Here is a 15241-nt window from a genome sequence, read left to right as displayed (position 1 = left end):
CGGAATAACGTAGATAGAGAGGTAAATATTTACACTCATGCTTGGAATGACATGGGGTTTTATTAGAACCAAAAAAATAACAAAGTTCACAAAACGTCCGACAGATGGCGCTGGATAGCAAAACGTCAGTGACTGCTACCGTGACGGGTGAGAGGTACGCCGATATGTTACAGAATCGCATCATCCCCAGCCTGGCTGATAAACACCTGCTGGAACGTACGATGTTTATGCAGGAGGGCTCTCCATCCCATATTGCTACACGCGTGAAAGATCTCTTGCCGGCGTCGTTTAGTGATGATCGTGTGCTCAGCCGCCACTTTCGTCATGCTTGGTCTCCCAGGTCCCCAGACAGTCCGTGCGAATACTAGCTTTGAGGTTACCTGAAGTCGCAAGTGTACCGTGATCGACCGACATCTCTAGGGATGCTGAAAGACAACATGCGACCCCAATGACTCACCATAACTCCGGACATGCTTTACAGTGCTGTTCACAACATTATTCCTCGACTACAGCTATTGTTGAGAAATGATGGTGGACATATTGAGCATTTTCTGTTAAGAACATCACCTTTGCTTTGTCTTACTATGTTATGCTAATTATTGCTATTCTGATCAGATGAAGCGCCATCTGTCGGACATATTTTGAACTTTTTTTTTTGTTCTAATAAAAATGGTTGAAATAGCTCTGAGCACTATGGGACTTAACGTCTGAGGTTATCAGTCCCCTAGAACTTATAACTGCTTAAACCTAACCAACCTAAGGACATCGCACATAACCATGCACGAGGCAGGATTAGAACCTGCGAACGTAGCGGTCACACGTTTCCAGACTGTAGCGCCTAGAACCGCTCGGCTACTCCGGCCGGCTCTAATAAAACTCCAGGTCATTCCAAGCATGTGTGTCAATTTGTACATCTCTATCTACATTATTCTGTAATTTATCAGTTTTCAAATTTATACTGACTTTTTGATCACCGGGTATATCGAGATCAAGAGCGGTGCTATCACACTTCCTCTGGACACTTCTCACCATACTCTAGGATTCAATGAATACTCGCCGTTCAGGACAACCTATTGGGTTCTATTACTTAAGAAGTCTTCGAGACACTCTCATATCTGAGAAACATCTGACTCCTTCCGAATGGGGAATATATCAGCTATAACTATGAGAAATTACAGTGTTTTCACCATCCTCGCGGTATAAAATACGAGAGCTTAACATAGCTCTCGAAGACTTGCGATTAAGTAAGGCGGAAGGCGTAGATAAAACTCTTTCGGAATTCTGACGACACGACCTGTAAGTTCGCTAGACAGTTTCTGTAAAGTTTGGAAGGAAGGAGACGAGGTACTGGCGGAATTAAAGCTGTGAGGACGGGGCGTGAGTCGAAGTCGGCACGGTAGCTCAGCGTGTTCGGTCAGAGGGCCAGCTAGCTTCCCTCTGTAATAATAATAAAAAGAAAAACTGAGTGAATAGATCAATGATGAACTTGAACAAGTGTGATGCGATATCCGCCCCGAACAAATACAAAAACCGATCACGAACAAATTGAGATTAAAAATAAATGTTGGTAGAGCACTTCCCTGCGAAAGGCAAAGGTCCCGAGTTCGAGTCTCGGTCCGGCACACAGTTTTAATCCGCTAGGAAATTTCATATCTGCGCACACTCCACTGCAGAGTGAAAATTTCATTCTGAAAACACCGCCCAAGCTGTGCCAAAGCCATGTCTCCACAATATCCTTTCTTCCAAGAGTATTTCTGCAAGTTCACAGGAGAGCTTCGAAGTTTGGAAGGTAGGAAAGGAGGTACTGGTGGATTTAAAGCTATGAGGACGTCTCGTGAGTCGTGCTTGGGTAACTCAGTGGGGTCGCCGGCACGGTGGCTCAGCTTGTTCGATCAGAAGGCTAACTTCCCTCTGTATTTAACAAAAAAGACTGAATAACTGCATCAACGATGAACTTTAAACGGTGTCATTCGACGTCCGCCTCAGACACATGCAATGGTCAATAACGAACAAAATGAGATACAAAAAGAAGTTGATAGAGCACTTGCCCGCGAAAGGCAGTGGTCACGAGTTCGAGTCTCGGTCTGGCACACAGTTTTAATCTGCAAGGAAATTTCTTCTATTCTCCTATTCTCTGAAGTTTATTGTTCCTCCGTACATGGCTACACAGATACCTTCACTAAAGACTTCCCGACACTTGAACTGACATTAGATGTTAACAGATTCCTCTTTGCCAGAAATGTTTTTGTTGCTATAGTTATTCTGCATTTTGTATCCTCTCTACTTCGACCATCATCAGTCATCTTGTGGTCCAGTTTTTTTATTTTATTTTCTTACACTTTAATTCCTATTGCAAACTTCTCTCTCATCACTTTATTCCTTTATTTACTTTTTACTGCTTTAAATTGGAATTATTACATTCTTCTTGAAGACTGGAGATGTATAGTTTTGTCATGCCTGGACTTCCCGAGGATCTAATGATTCCATGGGAGTGTCGTGAAAGTACCTTGTTGGCACTTAGGTCTTTCAGTACTCTGTCAGATTCTTCTTGCAGTATCATACCTCTCTTCTCATCTTCATTTAGTCCCTCCTCCTTTTCTATAATACTATCTTCAAGTTCACTGCCCTTGTATAGCCTTTCTGTATATAGTTTCCCCTCTCAGAAGTCTCTTCTCTGCTTTGTTCTGGCTTTTCATTTTAGTTCCTCATATTCATACAGCTGCTTTCTCTTTTCTTCGAAGGTCTGTTTATTTTTGCTATAGGCGGCATTTATCTTTTCCTTAGCTGTGGCTATCTGTACAGCCTTGCCTTTGTTCTCCAGCCTCTGAATCAATTTCACTTTTTACACGTGTGTATTGATTTCGCCTTCTGCAAGTGTTGCATTCTGTATTCACCTTTTTCCATCAGTTAAATTATTCGAAGCTGAAGGGGCCTGAACGGAATAGATCAGAGTGAACAGCTGCATCACATCTGTTTTACCACTGCTACAAGAACGCTTCGATGTTTAATGCAACATACGTTCACCATTTGAACTATAGCGTTTAGTGAAGATGGTAGTCGCACTGATAACTAAATTACTGCTTGTTATAGATGACAGAAACTGCTTTATTAGTTGCACCTCATGTCACGAGATTGCAATATAGTAGCGTGCTACGAAGACGTTTCACGAAGTGCAAGCACTTCTTATTAAACGAGCAAGTAGAAGGACTACTTCTCAATCGTGATAGTGGGGATGAACTTAATTCTGTATCGCCCTCCGATAACGATGCAGTGGCTATTGTTGATCCTGATCCGGCCTTCTCAGGCCGATGAAGTCTCTCAAATCTCGCGCTCACTTCTCAAGAGTAAAACTGAAGCAGATGATGGTGACAGAGAGAGTTCCCCTCCGGTCTGTGGACAATTTTTAGTGTCAGGTATAGACATCATGCCTTTGTGGAATAACTGCTTCAACAACACATATTCGTAAAAGACCAACACATTATTAAGGATACACGAACTGTAGGAAATGCATTAGCAATTGCGAATTTGAACGATCATCGGCTTTATATTGGAATGACGACAGTGAAAATTTGTGCCGAACGGGGACCGGAACGCGGATTTTCCGCTTTACGCGAGCAGTAGCCTTAACCGCTTCGGTTATCCGTGCACGAATCACAGCCAGATCTAAACCTCCACATGTCGTCGTCTGTGTGCCACAACCTGCACTCGTATGTTACGTATATTCCCGTCCAGGAAGGACATACTTATTGAGAGTCGAGGGCATGGTATTTTATCGCCAATACCAGGTACTCGACTCTCTATAAGTATGTCCTTCGTGGACGGGAATATGCGTAACGTACGAGTGCAAGTTGTGATACATGGACGACGACATTTGGATGTCTGGATCTGGCCGTGCTTTGTGGACCGATAGCCGAAGCGGTCAAGGCCACGATCACTTAAAGCGAGAAATCCACGTTCGAGCTCTGGGCCGGCACAAATTTTCATTGTCGTTATTCCAATATACAACCGATGGTTGTTCATATTCGCAATTGCGAATACATTTCCTGTAAAAGATACATTCTCTTCTCAGAGTTATGTAAAACTGAAATTTTAAAATAATCACTTCGTGCCTTAATGCCAAATGAGTCAGTGGATCTTCATTACTCGTGTCAAACACGTTTACATGATTGTTATTGATGTGCAGCCCCATGTGCATTGAAGCACTACATAGTGGCTCAGGAAGTAGTACAATTTAAAAAAAAATGCAGTTCTACATTTTTGGGAGCATAAAGCTTCTCTAAATTGGAATGACTATTTTATATTTATGTTACTGTAGTTGTTACCTGCGGGCAACGACCTTGCCGCAGTGAATACACCGGTCCCCGTGAGATCATCGAACTTAAGCGTTGGCGGGCGTGGTCGGCACTTGGATGGGTGACCATCCAGGCCGCCATGAGCTGTTGCCGTTTTTCGGGGTTCACTCAGCCTCGTGATGCCGATTGAGGAGCTACTCGACCGAATAGTAGCGGCTTCGGTACAGAATACATCATCACGACCGTGAGTGCGGTATGCTGTCCCCACGCCCCTCCTATCCGCAGCCTCCACTGAGGATAACACGGCGGTCGGATGGTCCCGGTAGGTGACTCGTGGCCTGAAGACGGAGTTGTTACCTGAAAAGACACTGCTGCCGGAGACACGATAACATTTAATTAAATACGTTTAATATTAACACAGGCGTCAAATTCTGTCATTTCTAAGATGATGAAGGCATAGCGAGCGCAACTGAAGGCATTCAACGACTGACTCAGTGTTTAAAGATAAATGGAAATCTAATAATCTCCGGGTCAGCAGTACAAATTAGAGAGGAGAAATACTCCTTGAGCTGTACAGTAAGTTACAGCTAATAGTAGCAAATACACAATCCGGAAATCACTTACATTGGGATGGCCTGGAGACACAGAAAAAACCCTTACAATTACTTTATGCTGAGAAAAACAGTGTTCAATCAGACTGTGGACTAAAAAAAGTCATACTGCGGAACTACCAAGAGTCATTCATGTAATAACTCTTTATGAATTACCTGATTCGATCAACTGGTCATCTAGGCACCGTAGAGTTATTTACAAATATACGAACAGCAACGTCCTTAAAGTTCCATGATGGCTGTCATAAAAAAATGTTATGATACCTGGAGATCATCATATGATCAAACCAGAAATTAATAAATATTTATTTCATTCGCATCTCTTTGCATTTCTGCAATGTGACCTTTATTCTTTTTCAAGAATTACAGAATTGTGGGAGCACCGACATCAAAACGTATAGATTATAAGCTGCACGCAGGAGCAGATACCAACTCAGATCATGATTCCATAATGATGGGATGTATGTTATAGTTTATGAAAATCGTCAGGGAGAATCAATCTGAAAGAAGTGGTGTAGTGAAGTGGAATGTGCGTTTGCAGTTCTCTGATGATGTGAAGTGCAGAAACGAATATCACAGCAGTCACTTCACTCCTAAAAAGGAATGCACAGAACTGGACAGACAAATATAAGTACATGGAAGGTAACTGGGAATAAGCTTTGGGTGACAGAAGAAATAGGCCTATATCAGTTAGGTCGACAAAAGAAAAAAAAGAAAAAATGTTGGGATAAAAGGACTGCAGCAATATGGCACTTACGAAAAAACCAAAATTAATTGCAGGGAAGCCACAGCTAAATTTTTACCAAAGGAAAGTAGCCAAACAGCTACATGTTTTCAGAAGTTATTATATTTAGAGGACTAGTTTCGGCACCTCATTAATGCTATCTTAAGGCCCCTACACACTCCATATATAGACACTCAGATACATCTTTGTATGCTTAACTTCAGCCATCAGTATCTGGATTCCTTTAAATTTTTGTGAGGTTTGTACTTCGGAGACTTGACACCAACTCAACTCCACAAAAATCATGGACTGCAGATATTAATTTCTCCAGTTACGCACACTTTGATGTATCTCATGGTCTACACATGGAGTGCATAGGGACCTGAAGATGACATTAATGAGATGCAGAAACAGATCGTCTAAAGAAATTAACTTTTGAAAACATACGGATGCTTGACGACATTTCTTTGGTAAATACCTTACCAGCCGTTGTGCCGTAGCAAAGATGGACAACAGGTACTAAAGCTAACAGGCTTTAAAAATGTAAATAAATCGCAAAGAAAATCAAATGGAGTTATGTGATTTCAGAGACCTTTTCAAGTCTCAAAAATCTATCATGTATATAACTACACTGAGGCGGTGAATGAAAATTTGTACTAAGGCTGTGGTTCTATCGGGGCCTCCTGCTCACTGGCCGATGCTATAACCACAACGTCACAGAGGCTTTGCGTAACTGCACAGAGTACCCCGCATTTGGTATTCTCCCTAAACTGGATCAGTGTTACAGAGGTTCTCAAACTGCATTGCAATAGCAATTCAGAATCACATTTAATCAGACGAAACTATACAATTGCAGAGACTTTTCAAGTCTCAAACATCTATGATATTCATATGTCGAAATATACGGAGACAATAACATTCCTGAAATGGGCTGGTCTGCCCAGAGTCCTGACCTGAAGCCAATGGAACAACTTCGTTCCAGATCACAGAGTCCAACAACATTTCCTTCTCTGGTTTCGGCTCTAGAGGGAAAATAGGCAGCCATTCCTCCGCAAATAGACACCTCAGTGACACTGTCTGCATCAGATTTCAGGTCGTATTAAAAACGTAGCATCGCATCCATATCAGCATCCAGTAGTAGGTGTCCAGATACTTTTCATTGGATAGTGTGTATTATGACTGCTGATATGTACCTGCAGGGAATCAAATTATAATTATGTCACTTTATTTCATTGAGATGATAATAATAACTTTATGACTAACCACCCTGTAGTTCAGCAGGCCGGTTTGGCCGAGCGGTTCTAGGCGCTTCAGTCTGGAACCGCGTGACTGCTACGGTCGTGGGTTCGAATCCTGCCTCGGGAATGGATGTGTGTGATGTCCGTAGGTTAGTTAGGTTTAAGTAGTTCCAAGTTCTAGGGGACTGATGACCGCAGATGTCAAGTCCCATAGTGCTCAGAGCCATTTGAATTTTTGAACCTCGTAGTTCATGAACTGGCAGCATTTCGCATGGGTTCTGAACACGTATGTTTATTTTAAACAGATTGGCGCGGACGACGACTACGAAGCCATCCGCAGCGCCGGCCGCACGGTGGAAGGAGCCGTGGCCGTCGCGGCGCCAGAAGCCGCGCTGCCCGCGGAGGATCTGCCGCTGACGGGGGCGCCGGGCGCGGGGGCGGTGGCGCGGCGCAGCGCCTGGGGGGCGGCGCGCCAGTACAGCGGCAGCACCATGGACCCTCACACCAAGGTGCGCGAGTGGATCGCACAGGAGATCGTTCAGCGCTACTCGCCGCGCTTCCTCCGGCGCGCCAAGAAGACCGAATCGCACGCGCCGGTGCTGCAGTCGTCGCAGAGCATCCAGACGTCCTTCGACCGGATGTCAACGTCCACGGCGACGCCGAGGCAACTCAAGCGGCAGCACGCCATAGAGACGGCAGAGGTGGCTGTCTCAGCTACACCCGCCGACGTGTCCGGGCCCGGTTCCCACAGGTCCAGGCCGAAGAAAGTCTCCGTCGCCATTGATGCCACTCCGTCTGGAAGAGGCTCGAGCGTAGAGCACTCTATGAGCAAATCGATGGACGAGCTCGGGACCTGCGTCTCCACGTCCATGTTAACCCTCAAGAAACCCGCTCTCAAGCGGTCGCTGACCATGGCGGAGGACCTAGCTGTTGTGTCCACTTCTATTTCGCCGAGAAGCTCGTCTTCTGGCGAGCTGTTGAGCAGGAGCACTGCCAACATCAGCCTGAAGTACACACTTCCCAATCAGCAGGCCCAAAATCTCGATGTCGTCAGAGTGGCACACGCTCATTCCAGATCAGATCCAGCGGCCAGTTCTAACCCACACGTGCCGTCACAACTGTCGGGCTCTATGAAGAGTGGACATTCTCAGCCAGCAGAACTTCATGCCGTAAATATCTCCTTAGATCCTCACACATCGCCATCGGTGATCTACGTCCCTGGCGGAAAGAAGCAGCAATTGCAGACGTTCCCAACAGGGATTCAACTTAGGTCTAAGGCTCTGCCAAAGAAAGATGTTGCAATTACTGCATCGCCCATTCCCGTGGACGTCAATGTGACGTCCAGAGATAGCAATGAAGAAGAAACAGTCCATGCGGGTGATCCTCTGTCAAATATTCAGAAGAGAAAATTTCCAAAAGTGCTGCCAGACTTCCCACAAGATGCTCCTGCCAACGAGGTCGAGATGACGGCAGCCCAGGCGGCTAACTTAAAGAGGAGGTCGCTTCCACCCAATTCCCTCTTCATGGCGTTGCCAGCGTCAGAAGTACCTGGCTCTCAGTCATCTGCTGTTGCTTCATCAGCAGCTCCTTCCAAAGACATTCCAGGAAAGTCGAGTCTCACCAAGGTGCCGCCACCGCCACCGCCTAGGGTATCCTCGACTCTGGGCCGAAAGCCCTCCAACACGGCTCCCATCACACCACTTCCCACCATTCCAGCTGGAGCTGTGCCGGTTCACACCAGTTCCGAAAAGAAGACACAGGCAGCTGCGGAGGTGCCTGCCGCAGCTACAGCTTCTGCACCGTCCCATTACCAGAGGATCGAGCCGAGGGTCATCATCAAGCCGACCATCACTAGTCCACAGACGAAGAAGGCTCAGGCAGCCCGCGGTCTGCAGAGCATACCTCGCGTCACACCTAGCGATCCAGTGACGCATCCGGCACCCGGACCGCCGTCGCCGCGCTCGCCGGTGCAGGAGGATAAACAACCTCAGCTTAGACCGGCTGATCCGTATGCGCTTCCTATGGCTAGGCAGCTTCCGACAGTTGCCACTGTCCACCAAGCACCGAGTAGTCCTCAACAGCCTTTCCAGAGCCTTCCAGTTGTCCAAGAGGAGGTTAATCACCCGCAGCAGCAGTCGGCTGTAGCTTTCGTCGCGCCCCAGCAGAAAGCCCAAGCGAAGCAGACAGCGGCGGGGAAACAGGCACCGTCCTCTCCGGGCAAAAAGCGCCTGCAGCCCATTCTAAAAGTTGTCGCGGAGACGTCGACGGACCCCTTCGAGGACACCGACTCCAGTACCGGAACGGTAAAACGCGTGAAGCGTCCCGCAGCGAAAGCCGCCCAAGGGCAGACTCAGACGCAGCGGAAACCGGCGACCGAGGCAGTGCAGCACGCGAGTCCGAAATCGACGCAGAAGGCTGCGCAACAGGCGAAGCAGCAGACCGCTGCGCAGCAGACGACGCAGCCGGCGGCACAGCAGGTGTCGCCGCAGACCAGAGCGGCGGCGGCTACGGCCAGCGCCACGACGAGCACCTCGGAACTGAGTTCGCCCTTGACCGAGGGCCGCGCTCACCCGCCGAAGAAGTGGTACAAGCAGTACCAGCACTCCTTAGTTTCCAAATCGGAGGACGACCACAAGACATAATAATCGCGCGAGCAGTATTCGTATTTCCAGAGAGCTTATTATGCTTTTGTACAAAACAAAAACTTTTATTGCTTAATTTTTCTTTTGTAATTTCAATTTTTTTTTTCATCGTCTCTGCGCTCCTACTTTGAGAGGCGCTGTTTCAGAGGCGTATCGAGACACTTGGGCACGTCCTGTATTCCGTCTGTTGTACAAAACTCGAAGTATTATTATTACTACCTGTCCGTATTGCTGAGAAGTTTATTACAAGTTCCTTCCGCTGTAGACACTAACGTTAATGATGCTGCTTTTTTTGTATATTGTTGTCATTTGCGCATCGGAGCTGAAGCATGCGGCAGACAGAAACTGTCTCCCCACCTTTCCTTTACACGCTGTTAACAGTAGATTAGTAGTAACGTCTGACCACATTAAGCACGTGTAGTCATCTCCTCAATGTTTCCATAAGATGTTGTAACAGCACATTTAACTCTCGCATGTAAGAGAAAGAACGCGAATAAAATAATACTTTAAATATTAAGAGTAAATACAGTTTAACACTTTTGTATCGCTCTGTGTTTACCATGAACGCAAAGGATTTACTACGCTGTGACCTTAGTAGAGCTGAGATGCTGTCAGTGAAATAGAATGTTTGTCACCCGCAACACACGGCCCAATTTTGGGTATATGTTAAAGTCTACACCAATTATTATGCAATATACTGGGTGTAACTAAATCCCCTTACAGATTTTGAGGTCAGGTTCCTTACACAAAAGAAGAAAAAATAACTGGTACCATAAACTAAAATATCTAGTACCAAAAGAGCTCAAAGCAATTGTTCGTCTTTGATTCTGTGAAACAACTCTTCTACTGAAAGCTCTTTGCATACCATATGTTGGGAGGGGTTAGTATGGACCAATATGAGAAAAAAATGTAAGAAACATGGCCTATAAAATGCGTACCTCAGGAGATACGAGCACTTGACATATAGGTTTTTTGAGTATCGTACCGTGTCATAATGTAAAATAAAAGAAAAAAGAAAAAAACATGCTGGAGAAACCAATATTTCGGTCACTGTTACAGTGACCTTCTTCCGACTCTATCGATGTGCTTTATCTATGTGCAATCGCTTATATTTAGACATTGTTGATGGCTGATCATAACGTCACGTCATAATTCTGAAAGGTCGTTGTTGTGATTGGTCACTTGAGGCGGACGGAGGGGAAACTTTATTTAAATAGGTTGGTGCGGGGCAGGAAGTGGGAATCTGCTGTTGTCTATCGCTTCTTACATTGTTGAAAAGGATTTCGGGCTTACAGCCGGTCGTCGCAAACTTCATTGCAAGATATTTCGGCTGGACAACTGACAGCCACCTTCAGGTGAGCCGAACGAGGACTGACGAAGACGTTCTCCGCTCCGTCATATATAGTGCGCTGATGGTACAGTCGTGCATGCGTTGCAGTCGCGGAGACAGAAGGACCACACCGCCCAGCGACATTGCCCTCGCTGGTGGAACTGCAAGATACAGGTCCTACGGAGAAGAAAAGTTACTGCAGTTTTTTCATCATCTTAACTCCATCCATGAGAATATTGGATTTACTATGGAACTAAAGAAAAATGGTTGCCTTCCATTCGTGGATGTTTTGGTTAAACGGAAGAGTGACAGCTCGGTAGGACTTTCTGTTTATCGTAAGCCGACTCACACTGATTTGTACTTGCATTCTTCGAGTTGCAGAGGATTTGTCTAAGGAACTTGCACATTTAAGGACGGTGTTAAGAGACAATGGATACTCGACCTGACAAATTAAGGCTTTCTCAACTAGAGCTAGGAACCAGGAAGTGGATAAAGAGGAGAGCGCGCCAGCCAAGTCCCTAGCTTTTCTTCCCTTCCTTCAAAATAGCGAGGATTGTTAATACTTTTTATGTGAAAGTGATTTTTCTTTCACCTTCTAAGATTTCGGATTTGCGGGGATCGGTGAAGGATGATGTGTTAGTGCGGAAGGCGGGAATTTACAAAATACCGTGTCAATGTGGTATGGTCCATATAGGAAAGACAACGCGTACAGTGGAAGAGCGTTGTACGGAACATCAACGTTTCGCTCACCTACTGCAACCCAGTAAGTCTGCAGAAGCGGAACATTGTATTTCCAACGTACGACAAAACTTCGATTTTGGCCATAGCAACAACTTTTTGGGACTCCATTATCAAAGAATCCGTTGAAATGCGCATCGCGGGAAATCTGATGAACCGTGACAGTGGTACCAACTGAATAACGCGTGGAGTCCCGTCATTTCCGAAATTTGATCGAGACGAAGGCGCCAGGAGACTTCGATAGTTACGGCCAGTGACCATACCGACGGCAGCTGAGTGTTGCAGTTCCACCAGCGAGGGCGCTGTAAGCCCGACATCTTTTTGAACAGTTGATTGGACGGGAATTTTTCAAATTTTGCTTCTTGCATTGTTTGTTACTGTTGGTTCTCATCGGTTAATGGGTGTGGGCTCCTGTTTTCCACCTGCTGGATGCAGGCCGCAGGCAGCGGCTACTCGCCTACAGACCTCGCGTCACTTGTTGGTGGTGCCGTCTGTTCGACTCTGAGGATTGGCAGCCAGGATGGGGCCAGCCTGTATCCAGCCTCTCTCCTCATGTTCTTATGGGGTTTTATTATTTCTATGGCTTCTCTGATGTTGCGTTTCGAAAAGATCTGCTGCCTAGCCAGAATGCATGTTTCGTTAAATTTTACTTTCTTGCCGCAATATTTATGGTATTCGGCCACTGCAGACATGCTGTGCTGTCCCAGACGAATGTAGCGCTCATGTTTCCGTACGCGCGTTGCCATGGCCTGCCAGCGTCATCGATGTGTACTTCTCCACACTGAACTTCTCTACACCGACATTCCACCTAGTACGCTTCTTCAGTGTGTAAAGTTTCTGTCTTGTCCTTCGTGGAGCCCAGCATATTCCGGACCTTAGAATTGCTGTTGTAGACAGGCCGGACGCCAACCCCTAGAACAGTTTTACCAATACAGTCAGTGACATTTTTCACGTAAGGTAAGCACGCTGCTGGCTCCCGTTTGTCGGTTTCTTACCTACTTCACTTTCTTTTGTTTGTTGCCATGGCTATTTGGATCGATTTATGGTTGTAGCCACTGACCACGAACGGTGTACACAGATTTTTAAGCTCTTGTGTTAGGTTTCGAGCACAGCTTAGGCGCTGCGCATGGACGGCCAACGGAGGGACACCTGAGTTGTTCTGCATTGAGTGGTGGTTTGATTGGGTGTGCAGATACCTGTCCATATGCGTAAGCTTCCTGTATAATCTGTGACCCACCGTGCCGTCGCTTGTAGAAAATCTCGTTTCTCTAACAGAGCTCTTTTACAGTACGACGTGGTACGATACTCGACAAACTTTTACTTCAACTGATACTGACCGAGGAATCCTACTCAATTGCAGAGATATGTTTCACTTCAGCAGGAAGAGGAAGTGCTCATGATAGCTCTTAAAGTTAACATTCAGACCCCATATTTACTCGACATTTTTTTCTTGTTTTGGTCCATAGTGCAAAGCAAAGAGCTTGCAGTAGAAGAGATATGTTTCAATGTATAGAAGATGAACAAGTGAACATAAGTCTTGAGGTATGTATTTTAGAGTCCAAGTTAACTCCACATTTTTCCTTGTTTTGGTGTAAGAAACCTGACCTCAAAGTATGTAAATGGAATTTATTTACACCCTGTATTTTGGGTGAAATACGTTTTTACAAGGCAAAGCAGCAGTTGTGATGCAATATAATGGGAACTTCGTATGTCCTGTAGTATTATCGTGAGGAAGAGTTAAAAATTGTTTTATTAATTGGGACAAATTTACATCTGTTTGCTTGCGTTCAGATGTGCATCTTGTTTCGTTCTGAAGAGTAAAAACGCTTCATAAACATACGTCACATTTTCAATGGTTTCACAATTCTTATTGCTGTGGTCTTGGAGTTGTAGAGAGGACTTAGCAGATAAAGTTTTGGTAACGAAACCATAACCGAAATTATACCTTTTGGATATGAAAGTAGTTTGAAGATAAAATCTATTTACAATCTTCTGGTTCGTAGCACGCACACAGCGGAGACAATGATCTCTCACCCGTATACTCTGCAGGAAACATGGCATGGACAGTGTTTCGAATACTAGTCGCATGGTTCTCTTCTACATCACGAAACAAATCCTCTTTAAAGTCGAGAGTGTGGCGTACCAGTTTCTCGCAGGCGTTGTTGTAGCCGGACTAAAGTAGTGTAATTACAAGAGGCACTGAAGACGGAATCCTATTCCCCTTCCCAGATTATGTGCATACCGTGAAACAGGACATTTGAAAGAGTTTCGATCTTCAAACTCGCTTTAGACCTAAACGGTACATTTCCGAACATGGCTCCCGTGCCAAAATTCTATCTACTAAGGCCCTTCCACAACACCTAGAAGTCCGAAACAGGAGTTATCAAACAAATGAGGAAGAATCCCCACAAACATTAATCTAATGTCGAAAATCGAGGAGCTGCCATAGCAATGGTCGAGAGTTACAAAAAAATATCTCTACTGCGAATCCACTGAGAGGAGAGGAAAATAAGGTCCAGTTTCATTTACCATTGCCCTTTCCCGCACTATTTTCGCTGCCATTAACTGTTGACAATAAAATTAGATACGCCACAGTCTACGTTCCCTTGGTGTCTGCTTGCAATACGACATAGTCACGCTCGGCCTAAACCTGCCTAAAGATAAATTTATATGTATAATTGCTGCTCATGTTTACTGGAGTCGCTGTGCAACGCAAGCTGTATTATCGAGATATGAGTTTTATTTGGAAGTGAAACGTAATTTGTAAAGAAATTAACTCTTAAATAACTACCTCATTTTCCAGAAACTATTTTCTAGTTTTGTAATCATATGAAAGTTAATTATTTGTAGATACGTTTATTCAAATGTGAAAACTGAAATTGTAACTCTACAGAGCACATATTAAATTTACTGTACAAAAATCTGGAAACCTTAACTGTAAGACTCTTGTACAGAAAATACCCTTTTTGTTGTGTAACGTGTAGTCCCAATACGCAAAAATGCGCCGAAGAAAGGATGAATTCCATATAAAACTATCCTGAATCCTTCATGCTTAAATAGAAACTAAATTGAAGTGTATGGTCTATGTTTTGCGACTGCATATCTCTGTTACTTAAAAAGAACGCATAATGGTGTCTGTTTTTCGCACAATTCTTAAATATGTAATGATTATATTGAAGTACCAGACTGAACTGTTTGTTTTACGCTACCGTACATCTTTCCATTCTCGGTATAGGTTATTACTGGGGAACATCTGATCAAGTTTGCGTTTGCTGAAAAAAGTTCTGAAGACTTCGAGCCCTATTCAGTGGCTCATGTCTAGTTCCTTACTGAAATGAATGAAAAAAACCTTTTACCTTATACCTTCCATTCCAGGTATAGGTATTTGTTAGATTACTACGCTGAGTGTAAGCTACGATGAGACTGCCACATGTTAAGTAAAGTAATCAATAATGAGAAGCGTTTTCTATGCCCACTGGTGCAACACACTGTTTCGTTTGACATATGGGATAAACAGCTATAGTGCGTTATAAAAATTAAGTATTTACTATATCGACTTCATATCAAAGATTTAATGTTACTGCAAGAGTTCTGAAGACTTGCACTGCATATTGAGGCTACAACTGTGTGACTGACGTCATCCAGTTCCATAGCGGTTGCAAGACA

At 44.7% G+C, this 15241-nt stretch overlaps 1 protein-coding gene across 1 annotated transcript in view; it reads left to right on the top strand.

Annotated features, from left to right (window-relative positions):
- The window catches only part of LOC126336041 (uncharacterized), a 417766-nt gene extending 402978 nt beyond the window's left edge, over positions 1 to 14788 (top strand). Inside the window, exon 11 of the mRNA XM_049999520.1 lies at positions 7171 to 14788. Within this exon, the coding sequence (XP_049855477.1) occupies positions 7171 to 9507 (2337 nt within the window). The 3' untranslated portion in view covers positions 9508 to 14788. The remainder of the gene's footprint in view (positions 1 to 7170) is intronic.
- The last annotated feature ends 453 nt before the right edge of the window (positions 14789 to 15241 follow it).

This window comes from Schistocerca gregaria, chromosome 2, assembly GCF_023897955.1.
Source record: "Schistocerca gregaria isolate iqSchGreg1 chromosome 2, iqSchGreg1.2, whole genome shotgun sequence".
NCBI classification, from domain to species: domain Eukaryota; kingdom Metazoa; phylum Arthropoda; class Insecta; order Orthoptera; family Acrididae; genus Schistocerca; species Schistocerca gregaria.
This window is presented reverse-complemented; position numbering and strand designations above follow the sequence as displayed.